This window comes from Camelus ferus, chromosome 9, assembly GCF_009834535.1.
Source record: "Camelus ferus isolate YT-003-E chromosome 9, BCGSAC_Cfer_1.0, whole genome shotgun sequence".
Classification (NCBI taxonomy): Eukaryota; Metazoa; Chordata; class Mammalia; order Artiodactyla; family Camelidae; genus Camelus; species Camelus ferus.
This window is the reverse complement of record NC_045704.1, coordinates 43,483,413-43,502,218: the sequence shown is the minus strand read 5'-3', so window position 1 is coordinate 43,502,218 and position 18,806 is coordinate 43,483,413. Positions and strand designations below refer to the sequence as shown.

Sequence of the window (18,806 nt, the reverse complement as noted above, 5' to 3'; positions counted from 1 at the left end):
TCTGGGGGGAAAAAAATCCCCTTTTTTCCTTTGTGAGAATACAGTAAATAGTTTTGAAATCTTGTTCATGTCAGTTTGCGTCTATTCACTAAGTTACTGAAAATGCTTAATAATATGCTTTATTGGGCAGATGCTTTTGTTTTTAGGAATGGACTATATTTTGTAATTTTTAATATAATTTTATAATTATCATTCTCTTGAAAGTTGTAATTTGACCTTTGTTGTGGATGTTTTTTTAAGCATGTAGCAAGTAAAGAAATGACTTGTATTAATGCTACTTGGTATTTGGCAAACTTTATCTTATTTTCCTGTGCGAAGTAACCATTTATTAGAAAATAGTGTAAGGAAGACAAAGGAGAATAGAAGGTAGTTTATGTGGTCAGTTTAAAATCTGTATCTGTCCTTAAAAATAAAATTATACTAAAAAGCGGAGTAGATTGACTAATTAAAACTAAGGAAATAGTCCTTAAATTCCCTCACAAAGCAAAAACCTTCATGCATGGTACAAGTCTATTTTTTTTTTGTAATGGTATGTTTCTTAATCTCGTCTTCTTTTTCCATATCTTAACCCATTTGCTCAAAAATAATGCAACCTTTAAAAAAGAGTGTAAGTTTTCATTTATATTTAGTATGTCTGTCTCCAAATTGTATGTATGAGACAGTATATGAGAGGATGAGAGTGTAGGCCCTTGCCTACAAGGTTTTCTCGGTTCCCATTCCAGCTCTGGCACTTAAGTGAGCAAATGAGCTGTTTGAACTTGACCAAACTGTCTCCTTTCTCCTAGTCTATCTTCATCCTTATAGCTCCCTTGCAGGGTTGTTGTAAAGACTAAAAAGATAATATTTGTTTATAGATCCTGGCCTACCATTGGGCTTATTGAACTTTAGAAGCTTCTATTGCTATAAAAACTGTGAAAATGAAAAACAATGAAATAAAACACCATCAGCTAAAGACAAAACTGTTAATATGTTGCTGTTTTCCATCTGGCTTTATTTTATGTTTGTCTCTACATAATTGGGGTCATAATATACATAAAATTTTGAGTCTTGCTCTTTTTTATTACATTGTAACATAAAAGCATTTTTCCATGCTATCAAACATTTCAAGTAAATGTCAATATTCTTGTAATGATATTCTGTCCTGTGGATGTACTAAGATGTACCTACCCATTCCTTTTTTAATGGAATATTTAGGTTAAAAAATGTCAAAACCAGTACATATTTGTATGTTAATTTATAAGAGATTCTCATATTTATCATTTTTTTATTTGAGAATTTTATTTTCATTTTGAAAGAATGAAAAATAGAAAGGATAATTATCTCTCTCTAACCACATAGTATTGGAGTAAATAAGAATTTTAGAGTTTTGTGAGTCCTGATTTATTGCTTTAAGACGTTAATTGGACTCTGGTACATTTTCTAAAAAATAAGTAGCATTTTAAAGAATGTGAGAAGCCATATCAAGGTTACCAGTTATTTTAAAAATTCTAATGAATGATGTATAAACAAAGATTTAAGCTTAATGGTGGAACACTGTGTTGAAAATAATCATGGGTTGCTAGAAAAAATTTTAGTGTTAAGCTAAACTTGTGAAGAGAAATGCACATCTAAAGAGTGTGTGTTTGTATTTTAAACCTCTGATTCGTGGAAGGGTGCCCAATCTGAAATGACGGGATGAAAATTTACAGGAAAGAAAATGAGGAAGGAGTACTAGAAGAGGAGCAGTTAGATTCAGTCAACCAGTCGTTCATGTGTTTAATAAAATGTACTGAATGCCTGTAGTACTTAAGAATGCCAGGTGCATGTTTTCAAATTTAATTTTTGTAACAACTCTTATGAAGTTGGAAATTCCTGTTCTACAAATGAGGAAACCACCTCAGAAAACTGAAGCATACCCAATACCACACACCTAATAAGTTGTAGATTTAATCCTTTCTCTTCTGGGTTGAGGAAAGCTATTCTTTTTCTGCCTCTTTGCATTTATGATTCTGGAATTCTCAAAATTGATTTAAATTTAGAAAATACCTTTATCTTATAGATGAAATATAAGAAAAAAGAATGCAGACAAACATGGAAAGTGAGGACACAAAGAAAATACAAGGTGAGAAATTTATGGATCATATATCTGGAATTTGTTATAGAATATATTTGTGAGATACACTGCAGATTATCTGACAGGATCCAGGACATGGAATAATTATTCAGCAGTTTATATAAATATTTATGAAGCATATACTCTGTGCCTGTAACCCTGACTTTAGGAAACCGACACTCTAATGGGAAATGGCATGCTGATGGAATGCCATATGATAGCTGATTTAATGGAGGTGTATACAAAAACAGTGGGAACCTGAAAGGACCACAGTCAAAGTATGCCTGAAGTACAGATTTCAGAGTGGTCCTCAGAAAGATGAAAATTGAACCCACGGACATGGAGGAAGTTAATCAGAGAGAAAATATTAAAAGAGAAAAGGATGGGGAATTGTATTCTCTAATGGACCCCATCACATCAGGGTTTGGCTGAGGAAGAGGGCCCTCAAAAAAGACTGAGAAAAACATTTCAGGAAGGTTAAGAGTCAGGAATGCGGTATTTTGGAAATCAGCCTTATAAGACTGCCTTGAGAATAATTACCTAAGAACATCAGGGTTAAATGTCACGGATGATGGCTGAATTATCCACTGGATTTTTCATTTAGGAGGTCACTTGTTTTATTAATAGTAAATGTAATAGATTTCAGCCAGATTGCAGGATACTGAGGTCTGGGTGGGAAATAAGAATCTGGAGACAGTATGACTAGCTTGTCTGAAGATATATGGCAGTAACTAGATGGAAGTTGTAATGTTAAGGGAGTCTTATAAGAAATATAGAGACAAGAGAATATAGGGGAATGGGGATTATGGAGAGGAAGAAATTGAAGAAACTGGAGAGAGAGGAAATAATTGTTGGAGATGTCCCTCTCAGACTATTTATCACACTTTGAGGATTACTAACATCCTTTTCTGACTCTATCACCAGTTTGTGAGTTCCTTGGAATCAGAATCCCCATCTGATACAGAGTAGATGCATAGTAGACATTTAATAAAGAATGAATGAATGAATACATTTTAAAGACGGTCATAGGCCTTTTGAGTTGCATGTAAAAGAAATCCAACTCAAACTTGCACTTTTTCAAAAAAAAAATATTTGCACTCACTCAAATCCTTGTTTCATGGTCTACTTTTGGGAAGCCCCAAATTAAAACATAAAGTAGAAGAGAAAGAGATGAGGTTTGAAGAGAGCTGAAGATTTGGAATAGGCATTGAGGAAAATGGAAGAAACAGACAGAGCTGCCCATGGACAGGACTGCTGAGTAGAGTTGAGGGTTGTACCTTGGAATTCATACAAAATATTTGTAGTGGGAATGGCATAATTACTTGATTTTTTTTTTCCTTTTAGCAATGCCCAAATTTGGGCTGAAAGAGCAGAGAAAGGGAAGTGTTTTTGAGTCATGGTTAGGGTCATAGGACATGTTTGGTAGAAGGACAAGGGTTCAAAGGAATCCTAACAAGATAATAGTTGAGGTGATGAATTATGGGATCTGGGATGAATAGGGAAGGAAGTGAAGCTAGGAGTCTTGGAGAATAGGAGTAAAGGAATTAGAGATCATAGGGGTCAAGGAGTAAGTACAAGAATAAGGAAGTAAGACAGTTGAAAGAATTGAGAGTAATATGCAGAAAGTGAAATAATGGAGTTGAAAATACCAGTGGTGGAGCTGTTCTGACTAATGACAAGGGTCCAAGTTTGGCCTTGAAAGTGAATACCCAAATGTACATACTCTTTGAGAAAGGAGAGAGACTGTCTCCTTCCCAGCATCCATATCAGTTACCCAAAAGAACTGTGATTGGGGCTGCTTTGGTCATTTGGTCAGCTGCTAAGCATACCAGTAATTTAAACAAACAAACAAACAAACAAACATAACTTTTTAAAGATGTAATTGGCATACCACATAATTTGCCTATTTATAGTATACAATCCAGTTGTTTTTATATATTCACAGTGTTGTGCAACCATCACCACAGTCAATTTTAGACCATTTTCATCATCCTCAAAGAAACCCTGTACCCTTTCACAGTCACACACCCAATCCCTACTCCTCTGCCAACTTTACACAACCATTAATCTGTTTTTTACCTCTAAATTTGTGTATTCAGGACATTTCATATAAATGAAATCATATAATATTTGGGCCTTTTTGACTAGCTTCTTTCACTTAAAATAGTGTTTTCAAGGATCATCCATGTTTTCTCATTATCTTTCTTTTTGTTGCTGAATCATATTCCATTGGACATAACATATTTTATTTATCCATTCAAGAGTCGATGGACATTAGGATTTCCACAGTTTGGCTACTGGGAATACTGCTGCTATGAGCATTTATGTACAAGTTTGGGGGTGGACATATGTTTTCATTTCTTTTGGGTATATACCTCGGAGTGGAATTGCTGAATCTATGGTAAGTTTATGTTTAACTTTTTGAAGAAATACTAGACTGTTCACCAAAGCAGCTGTACCATTTTCCATTCCCACAGCAATGTATAAGGGCTCCAGTTTCTCCAGATCTTTGGTCAAAATGTTATAATCTGACTTTTTGATTATAGCCATCCACTGGATGTGAAGTGGTATCTAATTGTGGCTTTAGTTTGTATTTCCATAATAACTAATGGTATTTTACATGCTTTCATATACTTATTGACCATTTGTATATCTTCTTTGGAGAAATGTCTGTTCAAATTATTTGAATGCTTTTTAATTGGGTTATCTTTTACTGAGTTTTAAGAGTTCCTTGTATATTCTGAACATAGGCCCCTTATTGGATATATCTGATTTGCAGATATTTTCTTCTAATCTGTGAGTTGTCTTTTCACATTCTTTGTTTTTAATATATTTTTATTGTAATATGGTCAGTTTACAATGTTGTGTCAATTTGTGGTGTGCAGCACAATGCTTCGGTCATATAGGAACATACATATATTTGTTTTCATATTCTTTTTTAATGGAAGTTACTATAAGATACTGAATATAGTTCCCTGTGCTATACAGTATAAACTTGTTTTGTCTTTCCACATTCCTAATGGTATCTTTTGAAACTCAAAAAACTTCAATTTTAAGTTCAATTATTTGAATTTTGTTTCATTGTTTGGGCTTTTGGTATCGTGTACACTTCAGTTTTTGTTTCCTTGTTTGTTTTCTTCTGGAATTGTTGAGGGAACTATAATTGCATAGACTGGAGAAGATAAAAACTGAGTTTTAGATATTAGTGGGTGTTTTGTCTGGGAAATGAGGGATTATTATAGGAAATATCAAAGTATGAAAAGGGAATATAGAAGGAATTGAGAAAAGTACATAAAGAAGTTTCTGGCATTCTGCAGTTGTGCCTAGAATTGAAAATCACTGTGCCCCATCAAAAATCCTCTTTGGCCTGTTACTGTTGACAAGTGGCTTATTGATATCCATACAGTCAAACTAACCTTATGGTTTCTATTAATATAGAACTTGCTGTTGCTCCAAGACAGCTTAGTGATAATCTTTGTACTGTGGTTTTTTACTGACAAAATTGAGTCATACATTGAACCAAATTGACAGTTGAATTTCTTTCATGAGGAAGACCAATTATTGATTGACAGTAGATCTTAAGTTTCTTTAAGTGTGCTTCTCTATATTTTTGTCCTCCCTTCATCCTGTATCTTTGAGAAGTTTAAATGTTAATTCAAGTATTATGTCAAAATCTATGTACAATTTTATTTAAATCCTTTAAACCAAAATAAGAAATTATTTAAAGTCTCTAATAAAGAACTTTATAGGAAAAGTATTATCTATTGTTTCCTTTTTAGTTGCAAATAGATATTTAAAGTTTATATTTTGATAAGTTTTGACATATGTCTATACCCAATATTGTGCAGATATCAGCACAATCAAGATCTTGAACTTAATGGAAACAGCCTAAATGTCCATCAACACATGACTGGATAAAGAAGATGTGGTATATTTATACAATGAAATATTATTCAGCCATAAAACCAACAACATAATGCCATTTGCAGCAACATGGATGTTCTTGGAGAATGTCATTCTCTTTATTTATTTATTTATTTTAACTTTTTTTTTTTTATTGAGTTATAGTAATTTTACCATGTTGTGTCAAATTCCAGTGTAGAGCACAATTTTTCAGTTATACGTGAACATACATATATTCATTGTCACATTTTTTTTTTCGCTGTGAGCTTCCACAAGATCTTGTATATATTTCTTTGTGCTGTACAGTATAATCTCGTTTATCTATTCTGCATATGCCTGTCAGTATGTACAAATTTTGAAATCCCAGTCTGTCCCTTCCCACCTCCCCGCCCCCTTGGCAACCACAGGTTTGTATTCTATGTCTACGAGTCTGTTTCTGTTTTGTATTTATGTTCTTTTTTTTTTTTTTAGATTCCACAAATGAGCAATCTCATATGATATTTTTCTTTCTCTTTCTGGCTTACTTCACTTAGACATTCTGAAAAAAAAATGTGACAATGAATGTATGTATGTTCATGTATAACTAAAAAATTGTGCTGTATACTGGAATTTGATACAACATTGTAAAATGACTATAACTCAATAAAAAATGTTAAAAACAAACAAACAAAGAAAGTGAACTTATCCTCATGCCATGTTGTGATAAATCCCTTCTTTCCCTTCCTGAACCCTCATTCCCCAAACAGTCACTGATCTGCCTTCTGTTACTATAGACTAGTCTGTGTTTTTTCAATATGTGGAATCATACAGTATACTATCATATACTCTTTTGTGTGTAGCTTATTTCACTCAGCATAATTATTTTGAGATTCATCCATGTTGTTGCATGTATGAATAGTTAATTCCTTTTTATTGCTAAGTAGTATTCCATTGTACGGTTATACCACAATTTGTTTATCTGTTCATCTGTTGAAAGACATTTCAGATGTTTACAATTTATGGTTATTCTATATAATGTCACCATGAACATTTGTGTACAAGTCTTTGTATAGACATATATCTCCTTTTATTTTTGGTAAATTCATAGGAGTGGAATGACTGGATCAAATGGTAAGTGTATATTTAACAATTTTTGAAACTGCTTAATTTTCAAAGTGGTTGTACTATTTTATATGTCCACCTTCCATATATGAGAGTTACATTTCCTTCGGATACTTGCCAAAATATGCTGTGGTCAGTCTTTTGAATTTTAGTCATTCTAGTGGTTATGCAGTGATATCTCCTTGTGGTTATACTTTGCATTTTCCTAATGATTAATGATATTGAGCAGCTTTTCATGTGCTTTTTTGCTATCTGTTTATATTTTTTGTCTGTTCAAATATTTGTTCATTGTTTTATTGGGTGGTTTGTTCTCTTATTGTTGAGTTTGAGAGATCTGTATGTCTTCTGGATATATTTTTTATTAGATCTGTGCTTTACAAATATTTTCTCCACTTGTGGCTTGTCTTAGCTACATTTCAGAAAACACTATTAAGAGAGTCAAGTTTTTAATTTTGATAAAGTTCAATTTATTCGTTATTTTTCAACAGATTGTGCTATTAGTATTGTGTCTAAGAAATTTTAATCTAACCCAAGGTCACAAAGATTTTCCCTCCATGTTATCTTTTAAAATTTTTATAGTTTTAGATTTCACATTTAGATCTGCAATCCATTTTGACTTAATTTTTATATTTGTGTGAAGTATGAATTCAAGTTTTGTTTTATTATGTTTTTGAATATGAATATCCAGTTGTTCCAGCATCATTTGTTGAAAAAGCTATCCTTTCTCCTCTGCATTGCCTTTGTACCTTTGTAAAAAAAATCAGCTATTCATATATGTATAGGTTTCTTTTTGGACTATATTCTATTTCATTGATCTATTTGTTTATGTTGATGCCAGTGCTATACTCTTTTGATTACTGTAGCTTTTATATTAAATCTTGAAATTAGATAGTATTAGTCTTCCAACTTTATTCTTCTTTTTCAGAATTGTTTGGCTGTTCTAGGTCCTTTGGATTTCCATATGAATTTTGGAATCAGTTTGTCAGTTTCTACCAAAAAAGCCTGTTAGGGTTGCATTGAATCTGTAGATCAATCTGGAGAGAATTGACATCTTAACAATATTTAATTTTCTGACCCAGGAACAAGGTGTATTACTTCCTTTATTTCAATCTTTAATATCTCTTAGTACTTTTTAGTTTTCATTGTATATATCATTCACATCTTTTGCTAGATTTATCCCTAAGTATTTCATGTTTTCGATGCCATTGTAAATGGCATTGTTTTTGAATTTCAATTTCCAATTGCTGGTATACAGAAATATAATTGATTTCTGTATGTTAAATGGATATGGTGAAACCTTACTACATTCACTTAGTGGTTCTAGTAGCTCTTTTGTAGATTCCATCAAATTACCTACATAGAAGATCCTGTTGTATGTGAATGCAGATAATTTTTAAAATTTCCTTCCCAATTTGGGTGCCTTCTCTTGTTTTCTTACCTGATGGCACTGGCTAGGCTCTCCAGTGCAATGGTAAATGAAATGTTAACTAGAATGACATTGGCCAGACTGTCCAGTGCAGTGTTAATCATTTCTGTCTTATTCCCGACATTAGGGAGAAAGAATTCAGTATTTCTTTCCTAACTATGATATTTACTGTAGAATTTTTTAGTAAATATACTTTGTCAGGTGGAGAAGATTTCCTTCTGTTACGTTTGCTGAATTTTCTAAAAAATCAAATGAATTTTGACTTTATCAAATTCTTTTTCTGCATCTATTGAGGTGATCATATGGTTTTCTCTTTTGTTGTATTACATTGATTGATTTTTCAGATCTTAAATTAATCCTGCATTCCTGGGATAAACCAACTTAGTTATGATGTATTATTGTTATTTTAATTTATTTTTGAATTCAATTTGCTAAAATTGTTTACACTTTTTTACATGTATGTTCACGAGGGATCTTGGTCTGTAGTTTTCTTTTTTCCTTTCTAATGGCCTTAGTTTTAGTATAAGGTTAATGCCAACCTCATAGAATAAGTTGGGAAGTATTCCTTCTCTCCAAACTTTTGCAGAAGTTTGTGTAGAATTAATATTATTTCTTCCTTAAATGCTTGGGAGAATTTACAGATGAAGCCATATAAACCTGGAGTTTTCTTTACAGAAAGGTTTTTAACAATGATTTGTATTTGTTTCATAGATATAAGACTATTTAAGTTATCTGTTTTTTCTTGGGTTGACTTTTGGTAATTTGTATCTTTTAAGCAATTTGTCAGTTTCACCTATGTCATTGAATCTGTAGATATGAAGTTTACACATAACCATTATGAGCTTTTGAATATCTTTAGAATCTATAGTGATGCCATCTCTCTCATTCTGATATTAGTAATTTGTGTCTTTGTGCCTTTTTTCCTGATCAGTTTGAGGTTTCTTGGTTTTATTGGTCTACTCAAAGAGATCTTTATAATTGCCTTCTTTCTGCTTACTTTGGGTTTAACTTACTGTTTTTCTAGTTACTTAACATAGAAGCTGAGGTCATTAATATGAGATTTTTCTTCTTTTTATAATATAGGTATTTAGTGCTATACATTCCTCCTACATATTGATTTAGTAGCATCCTACAAATTCTACTATGTTGTATTTTCATTCATTTCATTCTAATTGGCAGATACTTAAACCAATTTAGCTTTAATTGAAGAAAATAATATTTGGATTTTCTATTCCTATATTTTATGCAAGGGGAAAATCAAATAATTATAAGAAGTTCATTTCAAGTTCTTTTATACAAGGAATATCTTTCTTTTACATCTCTATTGTTTGTTAAATTATAAAGGTGTTACATATTATTTAAAAAATAAATACGAAGATATGTATTTAGAAAGTGAAACTTAAATGGTTAACTTTTGAAAGGAAATATTTGGTTTAAAATAATGAAATTTTTGTTCTTTAGAAATGAAGACTGACTTGAACTTATTATTGGAGTGTCTGAAGTATCAAATGGACAATGCTTTTTCACAAAAGGAAGCTCTGGTCACTATTCATTCAATTTGTCAACAAAACAGTAAGACCTGATAGTGAATTTTTATTTGTGATTCTAGTTTTTTAGTATAGTGTTATATAAAATATGCATAGTTTTTTCTCTTCTACTCACTCTACGTGTTACGTTACTATGTTCATGTGATTTATTGTCCTTAAAAGAATAATTATAATATTCTATTTTGTCTGCACACTCTGTAGGTAACGCAGGTGTTTATTTTCGGGAAATTGGTGGTTTGATGTTTGTAAAAAATCTTGCAAAGTCAAGTGAACATAGCATGGTAAAAGAAGCAGCCTTATATACACTAGGAGCTGTTGCAGAACAAAATGGTAAAATATAAAAACTTTATTTCATTATCCTTTAAGCATTGTGTTATACTTTAACAAGCTACTAAAAATAATTTTAGAATTAAATTCCTTTTTTACATGTCTGGATAGTTTTATGCAGGTATTTAATTAATTTATGTAAATTAATGCATACCAGAGATTTTATTTAACTTACTAATGAGGGAACCAGGAAAATGTTATAGCTGTTTCAAAAGCAATGGCAAAAACAATACTATAGGTATTTGGAAAAGCTGAAATTTATGAATAGGTACGTAACTTGTCAGTGTATGCAGGGCAATAATCAATTGTATTCTACTGATCAAAATGTTATAAAATAGCCTAAAGACGGAAGAGGCAAGCATCGGGAACGGTGTGCTAGACAGGACATTCAGTAATCGTTTTCATCCATTTCAAAATCTTTCACAGTTTTTCTTGCCATTAGTTGGAAACTTTTTCTTTTTACTTTGTCTTTTACTATGCTTATCCTTTTTTTTTTTTTTTTTTGGCCAAGCAAAAGTTTTTTTGTTTTATAAAAATAAAATTATCATTCTTTCCGTTTTTTTGCTTCTGAATTTTGAATTACTGGAAAGTTTTCCATACTCCCAGGTTATAGGGGAATCCATCCATGTTTTCTTTTGGTATATGTATGGTTTTGTATTTTTACTTATACATATTTTATTCTTGTTTAATTTTCCTGGGGTATGGTGTAATGAATGACTCCAGCTTTATCTTTTTTTTTAACATGGCAATCCAGCTATCCTAACGTTTCTTATTAAAAGGTAGATCTTTTTCACATTGATTTAAGATGCTGCCATTATCACTTAATGGGTCTATATTGCTTGTTTTTCTATTCTGTTCATTGTATATCCAGGTACTTGAATCAAAATATGAAGATAACCCACAACCATCTTGTATGTGGATAAATATGCTTTGCTTTGGGAATGGAAATTCATGCTGACAAAACATTTTTCTGTAGTATACCTGAAATGAGGTTAAATCTAAACCATCAAGTAGTTTGTCAAATAACTTTATATTCTTACATTTTCATCCATTAAGTATTTCTTCATCACTTGTTAAGAACCAAGCTTGTGCGCTAGGCATTGGGGATAAATAAGACATTATCTTTGTCTTTGAGAGCAAATCTAAAAGCTGTTCTAGACATTTGATATATGTGTTCAAATTATTTTTTTTAAATTCTGTTTATTGCATGATTATCCCACAAAAAACCCTATTGTCAAGTAGGTATCATTTTTGCTTTTTGGAAAGATTTTTTTATTTCTAGAAAAATCTTAAAAAATATAGTAAGTATCATTTGTCCCTCTTTTCTAAAACAGGTTTCTGAATTTTCTAAAAATTCTCCTTGGTTATGTTTTGTTACTTATTCTAATTTTTTTTTATCATTTTACTTTTATTTTTTGTTTAGTTAGGCTTTTCTTGGAAATTCCATGAGATTGAAATACACATTTTAGAACCTAGATCATGTACTTCTTATTAAGATACTGCTTCTTTGGTCTGCTAATTGAGTAAGCACAGAAATTTGTCAGAAATTTGTTGTATGACTAATGTTAGTGAAATGAAATCTGGTTTAGAACCATCTGTATGGCAATGTTATATTTTGTTCAGCATATTTTAAAACTTTTTATGCTAATAAATAGAAATTAAAATTATATTTTCATATTTCAGTTTATTGTCAGCAGACTTTGTGCACTTCAGAATTGTTTGAAGACTTAACTTGGTTCTTATCTGATAATGATTCAAACACAAATTTGAAAAGAATGTCTGTCTATGTTATTTTGGTTCTTGTTTCAAATAATAGTAAGTACATTATTTTATATTGTAGAAATATTGATAAAATAATAGATTGGAACAGTCATTATTAATCCTTTTATTCTAGTCCTTATGTCAGTGCCTTATTTTAATCTTACAAACTTCTGAGAACGACTAGCTTTAAAGAAAAGAGAATTAATAGCATGCATTTAATTTTTTGACACATATTAATTTAAAAAAATAGTAAAGTGATTTGTACTATTTAATTAATATTGAAAAGAAACAGCTTTAAAAGCAAAAAAAGGCAACTAATGAATTAGTTTTGTTGATTTTCCATTGGATTGATCATTTAGTTACAGTATTTACTGTATCAGCCAGCAATGACCTTAAATTTTATGTAGCTCTTGGCTAAAGTTTTATTTATTTTGTTGTTGTTGTTCTAGTTTTTATTTTGGAATAATCTTAGATTTATAGAAAATTTGCAAAACACTGTAAAGAGTGTTCCTTTATGCCTATTGCCCAGGCTAAGGTTATTTTTTTAACATTGCTTTATTTAAATCTTCAAATTGTTACAAATTTTATATGCATTTAAAATGCTTCAATTTTTAGAGGGAATTTAAATGTTGTCATTCTCTAAGCATAAGTAATATTTTCCACAATAATCTTGATTACAGATTTTTACCTACTGTAATTCTGTGTTGTAATTTATAATATTTTAAAGTGACTGAAAGTTATTTATTAAAAATACTACTTAAATGCTTTTCATTTCTGCAAAATTATTTTCTAAACAGAAGTCATATTCATGCAATATATGGCTTTTTTTTAAGGGATTGGACAGACCCTTGTGAGAGAAACAGGATGTATTTCAGTTCTGTCACATTTGTTCAGGTAAATAAATATATATTTCTTGTTATTAATTTTCATTACTTAAGACCATACACATTTGATTAATCTGCTTTCTTTTCTTTTTAACCTAATAGGACAGTTCTTTCAAAATATGAGTTGAATTTGTCAGATAAAAATGTTTTCCAGAATTATCAGTTGTGGTCTTCAGTGTGTAGTACTCTTTGTGTCTGTGTCAACAATCCTCAAAATGGTAATTATCTCAAATATTTAAATATAAAAATAAAGATAAAAACAAATGAAAACTGATATTTTCCAAATACATTAAAATATGATTGCCCTTGTCTCCTTTCAGATGAAAATCAAATGCTTTGCTGTTCACTTTTTCCACATGCTAATGACTGGCTAATAAATTGCATGCAACCTGAGATAATTCGCCCTATTTGCTCATTTATTGGACTCACTCTTGCAAATAACAGTAAGTATTCATTATTCTCTGGGTTATACCTAAAGAAACATATTTCAAAGCATAACAAAAGCCTATTGAATTAACTAATTAATTTCTGTAAGTTGGCTCATTTTGGATGCATTTATACAATTGCAGATAGGAAAATCTGAAAAGTAGATATTGTTACGAAGATATGGGAAAATAGTGGTGGCAGCATAGTTTTGACTCTCCCCAGGTAGCCTCACAAAACAGAATAGCTAGACAGCAAAACTATAAAACCCACAGAAAGTATTCTCTGACCACATAGAATTAAATCAGAACTTAATAAAATAAAATATCTAGAAAAATCCCAAATATCTAGAAAGTAAGCAACTAAAAAAAAAAAAAAACCCACATCAAAACAAAAAAACACAAACCTGTGCGTCAAAGAATAAATCATAAAGGAAATTAGAAATGTTTTTAACTGAATGATAATGAAAACACAGCATTAAACTATGGGATGCTGAAAAATCAGTGTTTAGAGGGAAATTTATATCATTAAGTCTTGCATAGGAAAGAAGTCAAATCAATTATATTAGTTTCCACCTAAGAAACTAGAAAACAAAGCAAGTTAAACACAAAGTAAGCATAACGAAGGAAATAATAAAGAGAAGATCAGAAATGAATGAAATAGATGAAGAACAGGATAGAGAAATCAGTGAAACCAAAAGCTATTTCTTTGAAAAGATCAGTAAAGTGGATCCTTTAGCCAGACTAACCACAACTTAGAAGGCCCAAATAACCAATATCAAGAATGAGAGGTAATGTCACTACAGATCTTTACAGATATTAAAAGAATAATAAAGGAATAGTAGAAACAACTTTATGCCACTAAATTTGACAACTTAAATGAATTGGATAAATTCTTTGAAATACATAAACTACAAAAGCTCACTCAAGATGAATAGATAACCTGAATATTCCTGTATCTAATCAAGAAATTGAATTTGTAGTTTAAAACCTTAACAGAGGAAATTCTAGGCCCTCATGACTTCACTGGTAAATTCTACCAAACATATAAGGAAAATAATTCTACATAAATTATTCCAGGAAATAGAAGAGGAGGAAACACTTCTTAAAACATTTTATAAAGCCAGCATTATTCTTATACTAAAACTTGAGAAAAGCATTATAAGAAAACTGTAGGCCAATATCCTTTATGAACATAGATACAAACATCATTAACAAAACATCATCAAATCAATCTAGCAGTATATAGAAAGGTTAAATATATTATGAGCAAGTGGCATTCATCATAGGAATGCAAAATTGGTTTAACATTAGAAAATTCTCCATATTCACTGAATAGAAAAGAAAAACTATATAATCTCAAAAGATGAAAGAATAGCTTTTCACATAATAACTCAACATAAATTCATGACAAAAGATTTTGGTAAGCTAAGAACAGAAGGGAACTTCCTCCATGTGATCAAAGGCCTCTATAAAATACTACAGCTAACAGACTTAAATGGTGAAAGACTTAATACTTTCCCTCTAAGATTGGAAAAATGACAAGGATAACCAGTCTCATCATTTAACATTTTACTAGATGTCTGAGCCAGTGCAGTAAGGCAAGAAAATGCAACAAAAAGTGTAGAGATTGAAAAGGAAAAAGAAAATATGGTATTTTTTCATAGCTGATGTGATTGTCTGAAGAATCTACAAAAAACTGCTAGAACTAGTGTGATTTTAGCAAGGTTGCTGGATATAAGGTCATATATAGAAATACTAGCAACAATTGGGAATTTAAAGAAACTATCATTCACGATAATATTGAAAAAACAAAATACTTAGGAATACATTTAATGATACATGTGCAGTGTCTATATGCTGAAAACCATAAAAACATTGCTGAAATAAAGAAAACCTTTAATTAATGAGAGAGATATACCCATGGATTGTAAGATTCAGTATTGTTAGAATGTCACTTCTCAAATTCATCCCTTGATTCATGGCATTCCCCATTAAAATCCCTGCAGGCTTTTCTGTAAAAATTGACAAGCTGATTCTAAAATTTACATGGAAGTGCATAGGAGCTAGGATAGTCAAAACTGTTTTAAAAAAAGGACAAAATTGTAGGAGTTACATTACCTGATACTTCCTATACAGTAGTCAAGAGTATATAGCATTTTAGATATATATATATATATTTTTCCCTTGATTTTCTACAAAGGTGCCACAATGATTCCATGTTGGAAAAGATAGTCTTTTCAACAAATGGTGCTGGTAAAAGTAGTGATCTGTCTGGGAAATATAAGTCTCAACCCTTACCTTATACAGTACACAAAAGTTCACTTGAAACGATCCATATAACTAAATGTTAAGAACTAAAACTAAAATTTCTGGACAAAAACATAGGAGCAAATTTTCATAATTTGAGAGTAGACAAAGATTTCTTAGGGCATAAAAACATGAGCCACTAAATTTAAAAAAATGATAAATTGGACTTTACTGGAGGTAGAATCTTTTACGCTTCAAAAGATCCTGTTTAGGTGAAAAGGCAAGCTGTGGACTGGGAGAAAATATTTGTGAAATGCACATCTGATAAAGAACTTGCACCAAGAAGATATAAAGAACTTTTACAAATCAGTAAGACAAAAACCAGCCTAATAATTTAAAAAAATAGGCAAAATTTGGACAGATACTTCACGAGAGAAGATATGAATATTAAATAACACTTGAAAAGATGCTCAGAATCATTAGTCATCAGAGAAATCTAAAACTCCAAGGAGATACTACTAAACACCCACTAGCATGGTTAAAAGTAAAAATAACTAAAACTTTCTCACACGTTGTTGGTCAGATGTTTAAAGCAAATAGTCATGTTTCACATGCAAAGGAATATCTCTATAATTTGAAAAATTACAATCTATTTCCATAGTGCTTTGACATTTCCTCTTTCTCTAAATACCAACATAGATGAGTAATAGTTACAGGACCTTATTACTCTCAGCAAATTGGTATGAAATATATTAGAGATAATTTGAAATATTCAATGTACAAGTGTAGACTAGGATGTTCTGCTTATAAGCTTGAATTTTCAATACATAGGCTATAATTTAAAAGCTTTGTGGTAACATAATGCCCATTTTCATCTAATTAAAATTTTTTCCTTTTTCAAGATTTTTTTAAATGAAAATATCTTGTGGTAAATAGACTGTTTTGGGGTCTGCATAATGTTGAAAATGTTTGCTTATCCTTAAATAACATTTCCTAACAGTTCTGTTTCCAGATGTACACATTTTTAACATGATTTTTTTAGATTAAAATCTTTGTTTTTTTTGAATAGTACAAAAAGTAATTCTTTTGTTCTTATTTTTTATTGAAGTATAGTTAGTTGATTTATGCTAGTTTCAGGTGTACAGCAGTTATTCAGTTATACATATACATGCATACGTATATATACAAAAAGTAATTTTTGTGTTCAAATCATCTTGGCCGAATTTGTGGTACTAGGGTAGACTGGGAAGAAGATTTGTGACAGAATTATAGTCCTAGCCCATACATCCATTTGTTATAAGCTCATTGCTGGAATGGGGCTGTAAAGACTATTGAATGCACAGACCCATGGGATACTTTCCCGTCAGAATCATTTTCAATATGGGAACAAAAGACTTCAGACTTTTAAAAAATGTATCTGTCATCAGATCTTTGCTTGGAATAGTTATTATGACTCTCAATAATATGTTACATTTTTATGCTCCAAGAAGTAAATGAATTAGTCTTAAATAAGGTGGATGAAATGTGTGTTTTTTTTTTTAAGGAGGGAACAGTTAAATTACTTTGCCCTTTGGGTTTTGTTTTTTTTTTTTTGAAACTCCAAAAACTTTAAATATGTAATTATTTTTTAATCGAAGTATAGTTAATTTACAATGTTGTATTAGTTTCAGGTGTACAGCAAAATGATTCAACTTTATGTATATATTTTTTCAGATTACTTTCCCTCCTTTTTTTTTTTTTTTGTTTGTTTTTGTTGTTGTTGTTTGGTGGGGGAAGGTAATTAGGTTTATTTATTTATTCTTAGAGGAGGTACTGGGGATTGAACCCAGGACCTCATGCATGCTAAGCATGTGCTCTACCACTTGAACTATACTCTCCCCCCCAGATTACTTTACATTATAGATTATTATAAGATATTAAATATAGCTCCTTGTGCTATATTGTAAATCCTTGTTGCTTATCTATTTTATGTTTAGTAGTTTGTATCTGTTAATCCCATACTCTAATTTATCCCTTCTCTCCTCCCTTTCCCCTGTGGTAACTGTGTTTGTTTTCTATGTCTGTGAGTCTCTGTTTTGTATATAGATTCATTTTTATTATTTTTTAGATTCCATATGTAAGTGATATCATATAATGTTTGTCTTTCTCTGACTTACTACACTTTATATGATATTCTCTAGATTTGTCGATGTTGCTGCAAATGGCAATGTTTTGTTCTTTTTTATGGCTGAGTAATATTCCATCACACACACACACACACACACACACACACACACACACACACACACACACACACACACACACACACACACACACACACACACACACACACACACACCCATCTTCTGAAACCAGTCATCTGTTGATGGGCACTTGGGTTTGTTTGCATGTCTTGGCTATTGTAAATAGTGCTGCTGTGAACATTGGGGTGCATGTATCTTTTTAAATTCGTGTTTTTGCTTTTTCCGGATGTATTCCCAGGAGTGGAATTGCTGGGTCATATGGTAATTACATTTCTATGAACAGTGTGTGAGGGTTCCCTTTTTCCCACATCCTCTCTAGCATTTATTATTTGTAGACTTTTTGATACTGTCCATTCTGACTGATATGAGGTGATAACTTATTGTGGGTTTGATTCGCATTTCTCTAATAATTAGCAATGTTGAGCATCTTTTCATGTGGCCTTTTCCTGATGGCCATCTTCTTTGAAGAAATGTCTGTTTAGGTCTTCTGCCCATTTTTTGGTTGGGCGGTTTTTTTTTTTTTTTTTGATATTGAGTTGTATGGCTGTTTGTATATTTTAGATATTAACCCCTTGTCAGTCACATCATTGCAAATATTTTCTCCCATTTTGTAGGTTGTCTTTTGGTTTTGTTGATTGTTCCTTTTGCTGTGCAAAAGTTTTCAAGTTTGATTAGGTCCTGTTTATTTTTGCTTTTACTTCTTTTGCCTTGGGTGACTGATCTGAGAAAATATTGCTACGATTTATGCTTGAGAATATTTTGCCTATGTTTTCTAGGAGTTTTATGATGTCCTGTCTTATATTTAGACATGTCTTTAAATCATTTTGAGTTTATTTTTGTGTATGGTGTG

The 18,806-nt window shown here is 31.1% G+C and overlaps 1 protein-coding gene across 4 annotated transcripts in view; it reads left to right on the top strand.

Moving 5' to 3' along the window:
- The window catches only part of TERB1 (telomere repeat binding bouquet formation protein 1), a 44,006-nt gene that overhangs the window by 1,857 nt on the left and 23,343 nt on the right, over nucleotides 1-18,806 (top strand). For all 4 annotated transcript variants that reach the window (XM_032486460.1, XM_032486458.1, XM_006180650.3 and 1 more), the window contains 7 exons: nucleotides 2,039-2,101; nucleotides 9,984-10,094; nucleotides 10,271-10,399; nucleotides 12,080-12,211; nucleotides 12,991-13,051; nucleotides 13,144-13,259; nucleotides 13,362-13,484. In XM_032486460.1, the coding sequence (XP_032342351.1) occupies nucleotides 2,059-2,101; nucleotides 9,984-10,094; nucleotides 10,271-10,399; nucleotides 12,080-12,211; nucleotides 12,991-13,051; nucleotides 13,144-13,259; nucleotides 13,362-13,484 (715 nt within the window). In that variant the 5' untranslated portion in view covers nucleotides 2,039-2,058. The remainder of the gene's footprint in view (nucleotides 1-2,038; nucleotides 2,102-9,983; nucleotides 10,095-10,270; nucleotides 10,400-12,079; nucleotides 12,212-12,990; nucleotides 13,052-13,143; nucleotides 13,260-13,361; nucleotides 13,485-18,806) is intronic.